The sequence below is a fragment of the Lissotriton vulgaris genome, chromosome 11 (assembly GCF_964263255.1).
Source record: "Lissotriton vulgaris chromosome 11, aLisVul1.2, whole genome shotgun sequence".
Classification (NCBI taxonomy): domain Eukaryota; kingdom Metazoa; phylum Chordata; class Amphibia; order Caudata; family Salamandridae; genus Lissotriton; species Lissotriton vulgaris.
Window position 1 is genome coordinate 632,013,042 of NC_141699.1, and position 13,872 is coordinate 632,026,913.

General features: G+C 40.8%; 1 protein-coding gene across 1 annotated transcript in view; it reads left to right on the forward strand.

Moving 5' to 3' along the window:
* PLOD2 (procollagen-lysine,2-oxoglutarate 5-dioxygenase 2) overlaps positions 1–10,276 on the forward strand; it is a 294,168-nt gene extending 283,892 nt beyond the window's left edge. The window contains exons 17-19 of the mRNA XM_086942510.1: positions 1,569–1,715; positions 1,803–1,928; positions 6,000–10,276. Coding sequence (XP_086798636.1) covers positions 1,569–1,715; positions 1,803–1,928; positions 6,000–6,155 — 429 coding nt within the window. The 3' untranslated portion in view covers positions 6,156–10,276. The remainder of the gene's footprint in view (positions 1–1,568; positions 1,716–1,802; positions 1,929–5,999) is intronic.
* Positions 10,277–13,872: the final 3,596 nt, after the last annotated feature.

The window sequence follows — 13,872 nt, forward strand, 5'->3', positions numbered from 1 at the left end:
AATTCTCCCCCAGGACACAGACAAATGAGTGTGTCATGCCAATACACCACAGATTTCAGCCCTGGGACCCCATCCCCTGGGTCCCTAAGTTTTTTACAGCAGGAGGGGGTCACATGCCCCCCTCCCTGGGCCGAATTTGGCCTCAAGGTTCCATGCCATAGGGCCCGAAGCATTTGAAGTGGGAGGGGGCTCATGTGGCCCCCCTCCCCATGTCAATTTTGGCACAGCGGACTCCATTTTCTGGGGCCAGTTGCATTTAGAAGGGGGGCACAGGTCGATTTTCTGCCCCGGGGACCCCATCCGTTAATTTGAAACTGTAGTTACCAGTGGCGGTCATGGCCACTTATTTTTGGGGACCCTCACTTATTTTATTTTCCACACAAAGATTAAAGCAGGAGGATGAGGAAGACAAACAAAAGTCACAAACAGCGAAAGCAGGGACCGATAAGCATGAGGTAAAGGCGCTGTGTTGCTGGCAGTGGTTTGAAGAGGAATGAGATGGACATAAAACTACTCAGCCTGAGTGTTTTTAGCGCAAGCCACAGATGTCTGAGCAGCTTTGAACACTGGCACTCATTCTCATGATGCATTGGCAGTGCTATGGGCATCCCCATATTTACAAAGCCATGTGATGTCACCCTGAGCTACTTTTCATGGCCTTGTAAATATGTTTCCATATCACATATAACTCTGCGTGAAAAGGGGGTTCCTTGGATTGGTGTTGGTGTACCCTTCCTGTACGAAAACAAATATTCTCTCAGCGCAGGCACCCTTGCAAGGGTGTCTGCGTTGGCACATGGCTGCTGTTTGCGCGCCGGCGCAGGGGAGAAGGACAGGATTGCTCCTTATCTTGTGGATATTCCTGCCCTTTTATTTTGATGCACAGCAGCACAGCATGAAGACTTACTGCGATGCCGGGCGTCAAAATTTTGTAAATGAGGCTTAGAGTATGTTATAGTTTTGCAAGTCAATACACCAAGTATTGGTACCCATCACAGAAACCAGAGATCATCTTGTACATGTAGAAGAAACTAAGGTAAACAAGGTCCATTTTTGAAGCCCTAGTTAGAGGGCTTTTCGCTCGCTTCGCTTGCGAGCCCTAAAAAAACCAGAAGTGTCATATTGCAGCAAGACTAGGACCTTCTTTCGTGTCTGGTGGATGCAGGGCATATGTGAAAAACCAGTGCAGTCCGCCCCGCCCTGTTTAGAAATAAAGGGACTCACTCAAAATATGGCTGCCGCGACTTTAGCTACTCTTTCTGCAGATGTCCTGCATCTGCCAACCTCTGATAATTCCTTTACTGTTGCAAACCAATTCATTAGGAATAGCATCTACCAGTAAGTAGCAGGTTTACATTATTAAGTCGTTTAATTTGTAGTTAACTTGGTGAAACACGTGTATTCTGTTTACCCAGCTTTAACGCATAAAAGGTTCAGAGCACATTGTCCACGTGATTTGTTGACTCAGTATATTAAGCACTGGAGGGTCGTATTAAGCAAGTGCTTGCCGGTGATTCATAGAGTGTTGGAGGGGTTCTGACAAGCTGACTGTTTTATCGATCAATTAGGACAGCCGGATTTCAGGAGGTTATGAAAACGTGCCGACCGACGACATTCATATGCGGCAAATCGGATTTGAGACTGAATGGCTCCATTTTATTCGAGAATTCATCGCCCCTGTGACTTTGAAAGTTTTTGCTGGCTATTACACCAAAGTAAGTTTGAAGCTTTTCATTTCTGGATATCAACGGTGAAAGGGGTAGTAACTGTATGTACTCAAACGTCCTGCCGTTACTTTTTAGGGGTTTGCTTTGCTGAATTTCGTCGTGAAGTACAGTCCCGACCGACAACGCTCATTGCGACCACATCATGATTCCTCCACGTTCACCATCAACGTTGCCCTCAACAGCAAAGACGTAGACTTTCAGGTACTGAAAGAACGCTTTCGAATTGTCTATATCTGCATTTATTTTGTTTATATTGTGCAACTAATGCCAGAAGCTAGGTTGTTGGCGTCTTCAAACTGAACAATACATTTTAAGTGTTGATTAATTCAATAGACACCTTTCATTTTTTATGATAGAAAGTGTAGATGTTTACAAAGAATACAGATACATCATTAATACAGAAACATTTTTACTAGTGGGTGCGTTTGATAAATGATTACTTAGTTGTATTTTGAGGCTGCTTTCAAAACTGGTAAGTTTGCCTCTCAATGCAACAATAAAGTAATTGTTTGACTGGCACATTCACAGCCTCTTTGCAGCATCTGTACTGATCTTCCATATAAGGGGATTCTTATTGTTTAAAGTCAATGGAAAGCTCCTGTATAGCGCACCATCATTAGAGGCTGTCACTCGTGGGGCCTCATTACCAGTGTCCAGGTAAATTGTCATCCCCATATAAGCACCTGTTGGCGCGGGGATCACAGTTTTAGTTGATTCAGTGTTTATCACTCCAGATGGTGGCCACAGTGTCAGTGATATGTCTGAACAAGTTGTTTGTTTTAACGTTCCGCTGAATGGGATGGGATAGAGAATTGATGGGCGTCATATTAAGTTAGATTGAAGGCAGGAGTGAAGAACTTATTTTGGTTTGGGATGTTTTCGGGCGAGGGAGGGCTGGAATGTTAAGATGTTGATAGAAATGGCAAGCATAGAATGGATGAGCCAAACAGGGTGGGAATTCAATAATGTGATTTTCAATGCAGAAGGAAAGGGAGAAATTGAGGGAGAGACCTTTCCCATGGGTTAGCGTAGTTTAGAAGAGGTAACTGTCATCTGATAACTTTGTTTGCTTATGTATTGAGAACTCCCTATTTTGTGAGTTCATAGGCTAGTCATTTCTACATCCGAAGGACAAATTACCTTTCTTTACTACAAGCAGGTATTTTTAAAGCCCAATTCTAGTCGTGGTGAACGTTAAAACTCACCAGAGGTGACTGCTTCATCTGTAGAGTCTGTAGACCTTGTATAATTCAAAATCCCAGACGAATGCGACGGCTACATTGTTGCTCCCAAGAAGATCTTCCCATGAACACCATTCTTTGATGGACTGGATTCTCCATCAGCCGGAGGTTTGCTAAATATTTTTAGTGACGTCTATTGTCTGTTCAGTAGTGGCTGCTACCGTGTGGTGGGCCAGGGGGGAGGGAAGACGGAGGGAGAGAGTGGGAAACAATTTTTTTTAAAAAGGAGCACTTAACGCCTTTTCTTCCTCTGTCCCCGTGTCTGCACTCAGCAGGAAGCACACAGCCTCCCAGAATCCCCTGACCAATCTTAACGCTGACTTACTGCAGTGTTATGATTGGACTGAGCGCCGTGGTTTGGCACTCAGACAGGGGCTAGCCCGCTGTGCATGTTCTCCACCCAGGCTGTATGCAACCTGGGTGGAGAACATGCACAGTGCGCATGACTGTTTGGCCGACCGGAGACGGCTGGCCAAATCATCATGCGCACTTTAGGTGCTCCCATCACTCCTCCCCCTGTGATGCCGGGAGCCCAGCCCGGCCTCCTGGTTTCAGCTGCAAGCTAAATACAGAAAACAAAATGATAATAACGAAAGTTATTATCATTTTATTTTTTGTATTCAGCTTGCAGTTGAAGCAGTGGAGTGGCGTTCTGCGGCCTTAGCGGAGGAGCCACCACTGCGTCTGTTACTCAGTATACCAATTATAATAAAGTCACCTATTCTCCAAATCATTGATAGACTGAAGAGTGGTGTTCATACTCTGCTGTATGTCACACCTGTTCGTCTCAGCTACTGACTATGTGTGTGCCTCTTAGCAGATAGCAATCTGACCAATATATGTAGAAAACACTAACATGAAAGAAAACTTCTTCATGTTTGTATGGTGCCTAGGATAATAAAGGGATGTACAAAAATTATATTACACTAAATTGGCAGTGCCTTTTTAGTCCCATGTGATAGAGCTAAAACCTACCAAAAATGATTTGATTTTGCTTCAAGTACCGAGAGCTACTTTTAAGACATAAGCCAAATTGAGCTACCTCGCAGATTTACTAGTGAAAACATTTCTTGCCCAAATCTAGAAACGGAGGATGGTAATCCACGCAAAATAAGCATAAACACCATTTCTGTTGATATTGCCCATTTGTACTAGGATGGATTTGAGCCCTAACATAGCTATCAGGGGCCGTATTACATAAAGTTCCTCGGGGGTACAGCTGGCGTCTGCGCCCGCTTTGCGCACACCCAGGGCGCTTTGGTATTACAGAAGGGGCCGCAGACACTTGTGTGGCCCCCTCTGTAATACCGATAGCGCTGGCGCACATAAAGCACTAGGGCTATCTTCAAGGGGGCGTACCCTCATTTGCAATGGGGTGTGCCCCATTCTAATGAGAGAATCCCTTTGCCTCTGCACCATATTACTGACACAGGCGCATAGGCAAAGAAGCCCTCAAAAGGCGCACTGACAGTGCGTCATTGAAAAGGTGGCTCACTATCAGTGTGCCTTCTTAGAGTTGCTCTCTGCAGGAGGCAAAGGGGTCCCTTGGACCCCCCACACACAACCCCTTGAATGCGGGTGCAGTAACTGATTACACCCACCTGCAAGGGGATCTCTAATCCCCTTTGAAAGTGCAGACGGGTTTCCGCCTCCACTGTGTAACATGGAGCGACTTTAAAGCAGCCGCTCCATTTTTCACGTGAATGCAGTGTCCCCAGTATACCGAGGGTTTGTCACTGACCTAGGGGCAGCACATTCATGGTAATAGGGCACATTGTCATTGTTTGCGCCGGGCACACCAAGTTAAAGGTGTGCCCGGCGCAAACAACGAAAATGCTCCTACACCAAAATATGACCTCAGTGCAAATGACTTTTGACGGAGTTAAATCCTTGTCGTTGAAGCACTAGTTGAAGTAAAATAGAAACATTTGTTAGGTAAAAAGAAACAAAGATTCAGACTGATCTGTTTAAGAAAGTGTGCCTTCCTGCCATCATTTTCTGTTATGAATGAAAACTGTTTACATAGTATACTTAACCTTTTGCCTCACCCCCATTGATTCCACAAGTGAGGGAATTTTATAATGCAGGTAATGTTCATCATTGCCTTATGCTATCTTGTAATGACGAATAAGGGCCCTATTCACTGTGTTCCTACCTTCAAGATGTACAGTCTTCTTGAACACACCAAATTCATCAAAGTAGTCACATCACATCTTTGTTGATGGTCCACTGAATGTTTTTTTAATCATTTTATGACTTCACCATGTTCTTAAACAGTAGATTATAATAAACTGCAAAAAATGGCAGAATATGTGGGTTATATTTTACTTATTTTTTAAAGAATTGAAGCCACATTGCGTAAATCACTGGGCCAAAAAGCATCACTAGGTGTTGCACACAACTTCGTTAAAGTAACCATCCAACCTCAGGTAGAGATGAGCATTTTTATCAGCCCCAGTGAGTAGAACAAATCGTGGCTTAATCCTTTTTTTTCAAGACATCTGCTGAAATGGTATCAATGTGATATACTGTAGGTTGCCCGCGTCCCTCTGACCATATTTTATTGAGCATTGGAGGCATGAGCAACAGCCACACATGAGGATTTTCTGTGTTTAGGCTTAATAACTGTTCTTTTTTTGTCTAAATGTGGACCAGATTTTGCAGGTTTTTAAAAACAAATTCTGTTATGCAACTGAATACATAACGTTTTTGCTAACCCCTAATATTACCATTTCTCTTTGTCAGTTACGTACACACTGTTCTGCTTTTTATCTCTATCTCTCAAACACCGTTTTAGCCACAAATTTATCGTAATATCTGTGCATGAACGGTTCATCATTTGCTGTTATTGAGCTTTATCACTGAAAATTAGCATATCAAAATATTAAACATGCATCAAATAATTCAAACAGTTGTACTACGTCAGTATTAAGTATTTTATGAACTATATACCTGTGTAAGATAGCACAGTGACAATATTATAATACTTATGTAATTAAGAGCCCCACTTTCTCATTTCTCTTTAATACAGGGTGGCGGTTGCCGTTTCCATAGATACAATTGCTCCCTTGATGCACCCAGGAAAGGGTGGAGCTTCATGCACCCAGGCAGACTGACTCATTTGCATGAAGGACTTCTGGTTACAAATGGAACCAGATACATCGCTGTGTCTTTCATCGATCCATAGATTTTGTAATGTCTTTGAACTCAAAGATTGGTGCTTTTAACCAGGACAGTTTTGCCCTTGAAGAAGATGCAATACGTGTTAATGTTTTGTTTTTAAAACTGTATACCGGCCTGATAAAGACCACCGCAAACTTTCTCAAGGGAGTAACTTTACGTCAAGTTAAAAAATCTGATGGGTGCCACAGCCTTTAAATATACACAAATGTTTAAAGGTATACCATTGCACCCCCCAAAAAAATCAGTTTGTCTCCTGTGCCTCTTGACAAAAACATAGCACAGACAGTAAATTGTGGGTAGCCGTAGTTATTTATGTGACACTTTGAAGAGTAAGAAAATACTGATTTTGTATGTTGTTTTAGTAAATTTGCAAAAAGAAAACTTTTTTGTTTTGTATAATTTGTAAAAAAAAAAATATTGTACAAATATCCACATTTTTTTAATATTTGCTTGTAAAGCGTTTTGAAATTTAGCTTTAATTAGAGGCCAAAGCATGCATACTTCTTCTGCTGCATAGTCCCTGCACACAATGTTAAATTCACAGTAAAATAAACTCAGGACAGCTTCATAATGGCTAATAGCATAGTAAAACATGCATGTTGTTTTATCTCTGACTGATGCAAATGTCTGTGCATGGGAATTTATGGCAAGTTGCAAAACAAAAACAACACTTTTTTTTTCTTTCAACGAAAAAAAGATGCATGGTTACAAATATGTGTTGTTAAGAAATGTATACATATCTACTCTTGGTTCGACCCAATGTTTCATAAGCAGGTGTTATGCAAATACAATGGCATTGGCATTGATTGGCTGTATGATAGATCAGGTAGTCGTCATTTTGTTAGTCTATCAATTTCCAGAGAACATTGTTCACACACACTAAAATATAAGTATCAGACACAAATCAACACTCTTTTTTTATAATCAATTGTACCTGAGGGAATAGTGAAGTTATGATAACAGTTGGTAATTTGCTCTCTTTTTCGTCAGTGTTTAGTTCCAGATCAGGGCTTAAGGAACATCAGAAGAAAAGTAAGGAGAAGAAAGCTTGCAGATGTACACCTGTAGCACATACTGTACACATAGAATGCAACTTAACAAGGGACACATGTTTTCCATTTCGCAAAAGAAACCTATTACATAGAATAATCTTTACACACACAATTGCAATTATTTAATTAAAATTGTTGTGTTGATTATATATACCTCAAATCACTATACAATAAGGCGTACAATTTTATCGGTACATACTGACATACTCTTTGTATGTTCTTAACTAAAATATGTACAAAACATGTTGCGCTTCTTTAATTTATGGTCAGTTCAATGCCAGCATCATAGCTTATTTGCAAAGGGAATGTGCACTGTGTTCTTTTTTTTTAAATCTACATAGCTGCATTGCACCAAAATTATTTCAAGCTAATTGTTACGGCCGAAGAGTGTGCCAATCTCATTGAAGGTTAATTAAAAAATGTACAATAAGGTATAGCTATCAAATGTCTTTTATGTCATTTATGAGTTTCCTGCAAATGTGTTACTATTTTTTAAGATGTTAGCTTGAGAGCCCTGGAAACGCTGCGGCACCGTCCAAGCACAGGGATGTGTCATATGTACAAGGATATGACGAATTTCCCCTGTGCTGTCTCACAATTTTCTGCCATTCGCCGATGCAGGCACCCTTGTACTATGGTTCAAGGATGCCTGTGTCACAGGGATGATTGTTTATGTGCAGGAAGGTGTTCCTTACTGCACATAAACAATCTGAAATGGCGTTGTTCATCTCCTATGTGTGTTGCATTAGCACACGTAGAACTTGCCAAACTTCATTTTTTTAATGATTGTTTATGTGCAGGAAGGGACACATTCCTGCAAATAAACAATCACCACAGGTGACTAACTTGTTCTATGTGTGCTGCAGAATGTAACACGCATAGAAAGAGGAAAAAAACATGGAGAAATGAATACATTTCTCCTCTTTGCGCCTCCCTATGCCTCCCCTTTGGAGGCATAGCATTCAGACGCATTTTGAGGTTTATTATTTCTCGTAAATCTGGAAATGTGTCAGGTCCCATGGGTGTTGCGTGGGAACACCCACAGCAACACCCATGAAACACCCCTTTCACGCAAACTGCTGCATGTAAGGGGGGCGTATTTACAAGGACAGGAAAAGCAATGCAGGGTAGCTTTTCCTGTCCTTGTAAATATGGGGCAGCAAAATGTGCTGTTGGTGCATCACAAAAAGTGATGCCCTGGTGGCGCAGGGGCTTGTAAATAAGCCCCTGTAATCTTATAATGATCTGTATATGAAATACAAAACTGGCAGAAGCAATGCAAGCTCTGCATTCTAAAATTAGACTCTGGGTCCTCACTAGGACCTGCTTACATTGCTATACTCTTCTTTACAAGCTTACCATCTAGGCCACCAGTAGTGTGTGAATAAATGTCTGCAACTTCTGCATTGCATTCGAAGAATATTTATTACAATACAGTATATTTATTAAAATAACTATTTTTACACCCACAACTTAGTTTCATCAGTTGACAGAGTAGTGACTAAAAGACGATAGATCTTTCAATTAGTCAATTGGCCCTCCTTCTACTCTGCTTATAACCTCTGATAAACATTTGAAATAAATCAATGCATGATTGGCAATACAAACAATATTAAACAGTGAATACAATGACTAGCCGAGTCTATGAATGTTTTTACTGTTTAGTTGTTATGGCTCTTCATCAAGGAAATGCAATTGGTTTACCATGATATTCTTCATAAATCTGATACTTTCCAATTACTTGTAAACGTATCAACATCCTTTGATTCAACACTGCTCACTGGCTCAGAGTAGGCGATATTGCAGAAATCAATTTACACTCATAAAGGCACTAATATAAAGTTGCAAGATGCATTATCTTCTCAGTTTTTATATTTCCTCAAATCAATGTTGAAAGCTGTAGAAAATCATTTTAAAGATGAGGGTCACATTTGCAAGTGTCTCTATATTGCTTTTTGTACAACTAAAATACCCTTAATGGTAAGATGTGGAAACAGCCCCTCACACTACCAACTATGTGCTTTGTTCTACCTTCTGGCAATACAATTTAGCAGAACAGATGTAATACTTGTTGATCCCTTTATCTTGCCTGATCTTCATGCCCATTAATATCAGAATTTTAGAAAATAGGTACCAGTTATTTGTGTTCATACCCGACTGCTGCCAGATGGAATTTATATTTTAACAAAAAATGTAATTGTGAATTTGGCAGAAGCATTATTCCTGATATGTGTTCCACAGTTGACCCACCCAAGCTTTAAATTGTATTCTAAATGAATTTTGATTCACACTAGATCTTTAATTTTAAGATGTGCTGTTAAAGTTCAAAGTCTACTTTGGGGATTAGTGGCTTCCTCTTCAAATTCACATCATAGCTTTACAAATTAGGATTATTTATTTCATAGTAATATTGTATGTAAGTATTTGGAATTAAGTGTTTGTGTTTGTGAGTTCTACTAGTTTTGTACTTGTTGTGGATGAATATGTGTTTTAAGAATCAAATACGTAAATGTAAAAAAAATACTTCCCAGCCTTTTCCACTGTGCATTTTAAACATTGTTTAGAAAAGAGATATTTTAAAACTTTCAGTGTAGCCTAAAGTAAATTAGTAATGGTTGCACAGATATCTACAAGGACTTTTCATTTGTACAGTTACATTCCAGTAGAAAAACAAAAAAATACATATCCATTAACTGCCTAATCCAGTCATGCCATATTAACAGTGACTAAAGAGTAAATAGAGTTTAAGTTTTACTCAAGGAATACTGGAAATGAGAATGCAAATGTAAGTGCAGTGAAGCATGATTGATTTGTGAGAGCAATTTTGTATTCTTACTGATAACTACTTGAACATTGTATTAAAAAGCTACTGTAAGTGTTGTTGATTATTTACATTGAAATTTGCAGGATGTGACTGTTTATTTTGAGAAACTCATTTTTGAAGAATCCTGTTGTACGTGCTCTTTTCTAATCTACAGAGGAAAAGTGAAGTCAACATTAACCAATAGCCTTAAATTGGCACATGCTCAAATTGTCAAACATGAAGAATAAAAAAAATGGTAACTTATAAAAACATGTATACATTATTTAAGTTTACTCAAATTCAATTTGTAATATTCGATGGCTGTTTGTGTGAATATATAAGCAATGGCATTGTGCAAAGGTATAATATTGGAGCAAGATTCTTTCTAAAAAAGATTCATTTACTTATTTATTTAATGTTTAAAGTGCTTTTATCCAAAGTGATCGGCAAACTTACAAAAAGATGTAATAGACAAATCTACGAAGTTGGGTCGATACTAAAGATGATAATCAGTTCATAAGGTCAAGCCAAGTAGGTGTACGTGTGGTTTTAAGTGAGATTTAAAGATTGGGTGTGCAACCTTTGACTGGAAGTAACATATTCAATATAGTGGATGCCAAGAGAGAGGGAGAAGCAATCAAAGACTTGGCACTTTGGAACATTAGTAGACAGAGAACAGTGGAGAAGATGAATGATGGCCAAGAGGTATGAAAGATGACAGATACAGTAGGGAAGGTGAAGAATATTTCGATATATAATACAAAAAATTTAAATTGAGATTTGGGAGTCAGCGTTATCTATATAAATAAAAATGTAAATGTTTGTTTGTTCAAAATCGTAAATCTCCGAAAGTTCTTCACGGATTGCTTTGAAATTTTGACACAACGTTGGATTCGAATACGCGCGTGTTTTTATATTCACAACATTGGATTCGAATACACGTATGTCGAATCTACGCGTGTTTTTAATCGAAAGCCCGAACAGACACATAAAAATGTCAATATTCGTTTGTTCAGAATCTTAAATCTCCGAAAGTTCTTCACCGATTGCTTTGAAATTTGGACACAACGTTGGATTCGATTAAGCGCGTGTTTATATATACACAACGTTGGAATGGAATACGCGTGTGTCCAATACGCGTGTGTTTTTAAGCGAAAGGCCAAAGACCCTATCAATTAGGTTGCTGCGCAAAAACTACAAGGGACGCATAGAGATAATAGTCCACATATATTAGGATGGACAGTTGGTGTCAGGATGGCAGACCGGGAAGTGGGTGTAGGGAGGGGGAGGAGTTGGTTCACTTTGCAACATTAAGAAGGGACGCATAGAGACAATAGTCTACATATATTAGGATGGACAGTTGGTGTCAGGTTGGCAGACCAGGAAGTGGGTGGAGGGAGGGGGGAGGAGTTGCTTTACTTTGCAACATTAGCACGTGTTTATATATACACAACTTTGGATTCGAATACGCGCATGTCCAATACGCGCATGTTTTTAATCAAAAGGCCGAACAGACCCTATCGATTTGGTTGCTGTGTAACAACTACAAGGGACGCATAGACACAATAGTCTACATATATTAAGATGGACAGTTGGTGTCAGGATGGCAGACCGGGAAGAGGGTGGAGGGAGGGGGGAGGAGTTGGTTCACTTTGCAACATTAAGAAGGGACGCATAGAGACAATAGTCTACATATATTAGGATGGACAGTTGGTGTCAGGATGGCAGACCGGGAAGTGGGTGGAGGGAGAGGGGAGGAGTTGGTCACTTTGCAACATTAACGCATGTTTATATATACACAACGTGGATACAAATACGCGCGTGTCCAATACGCAAGTGTTTTTAATCGAAAGACCGAACAGACCCTATTGATTTGCTTGCTGCGCAACATCTACAAGGGACGCATAGAGACAATAGTCACAAAAACATATTGTATACCCACAAGCATTGTGAAATTAAACATATTAGAAACGTGAGCTTACTCTTTTCTTTCTCTTCCATTTCACCAGACTGAGCCAGAGCAATGCGTGGCCGGGTCAGCTAGTATTTAAATAAAGAGTTACACAAAATTAGGCTAGACCATTAACATTAAAACATAATGTAAAAAATAAATAAAAGGGAAGGTGAGAATTGGATGGGATACTAACATAAAGAGTTCTAAAATGAGAGAGAACCCTGAACTACATAGAGCAATGGTTGAGTTGTTAAAAACAGAACTGAATACATTTCTGATCTATTAGAACATTAGAATGTTGAGAGCTCCATTGGACAAAATCGAGCAACAGCATCCTAAAAAAAGTTGGTGTTTGCTCCCAACATTACAATGTCCTAATCCACAGCTTCTGCCTCCCTCTTTCCCCTGCCTCACCAGAATATGTAGGTTAGGCAGGGGGAAGTGAAAAGCAGTGTCACTGGTTCCTCAGAAGGAGAGAGGAGAGAATTCTGCCCAGATCCAGTCTCCTTCGGCTCTGCCAAATGTTGACATTTTAGCAGAACCCAAGGAGACAAAAGCTTACTGTTGGCTCCTTCCACAGCTCCTGCTATGTGTGCATGCACTGGTAATGGCCAGGCGCATACAGCAAAAGCTGTGACAAGTCACAGAGATGCATGGGGTTGTAAACCCCCTGGGTAAGAGGCTGGCTTGGTATACGGTGCACACTTATTTAAGTGGTGCACCTTGCACAAATCCAAGCAACCCTTATGGTGATTTTATTGGTCTTTGATAACCATAGGAAGCTCTCAAAGTGGTAGCTGTGGAGAGCAGCCTTCAGGCTTATCTTGAATTAGTTTTAAGCAGCTTGTTTTACCAGGTTAATCATGTAGTGCAATTTAAACAAAAAAGAAACCCACAGTGTTTATATATAAATACTTCTATTTATTATACAACACTCACTAACACATTGGTGTATCTCCTACCCAGAGATATCAACACAAAAAACAAAAACACTTCAATTGCAATAAGGTAAGTGTCCAGTAAGTATCATAAAAGAGACCAGGCCATATATTAAGAAAGTGGAATGAAAACTGCAATGGAGGACGGGACTAGGACCAGAAGAGCCAGGGACACAAGAACCCCTCCCCTGAAGGTAAATACTCAGGGACCCCACAGAGGCTGTGTGCAGAGTGGGAAGTCAATTGAGAAGTCACAGTTGCAGAAGGACCCTTCCAAGAAGACCCTGATGAATTCCATTGGAGAACAGAAGGTTGGAGAGCCACCCCAACCCTGGATGCCCTGGGAACCAGATTAACTACACCATGGAAGCCAGGTGCATGGGGTGAAGAGACTGAAACCTCTGTACACAACAATGGAAGACTTGGAAGAAAGTGCCTCTGGAGAAGAAGGTGAAGAAGTCCGGTGTAATCCAAGGGTAGATTCTGGATGTGATGAACGTGCAAGCAGAGGGGATAGAGTCTATGTCACTCAGGAGTGACCAAGAGGCAAGGAAGAGCAAGGCCCACAGATGTCGGATGGTTCAGACGAGCAAATTGTGACCTTGTTGATGCAGCTGTGAGGACCATGTGATGCTGAGGAAGACCAGGAGCCATGCACAAGCTGTCTCATGTGTCCCAGGTGGTTGGTGTCTGGAGGGAGTACAAACAAGCCTTGGTAGGCGCAACTGGTGTGGAGAACAAAAAAGGACCAACGTTGGGACCAGCCAGGTCAAAGGGATGTACCAACAGCAGGAGAATCAGAGCAGGCCCTAATAAGCAGGGGAACCCACTGAAATGGGAGAAGACCCTCAGGAGGATCCTCAGGCTAAAGGCACAGGAGTCGCAAGAGGACCTCGAGCAGGTCACCAAGAAGGAATGCCCATCGGATGTGGTGATGATGCTGTACTTGGCAGGAAGAGTTGCTGGAGAGTGGA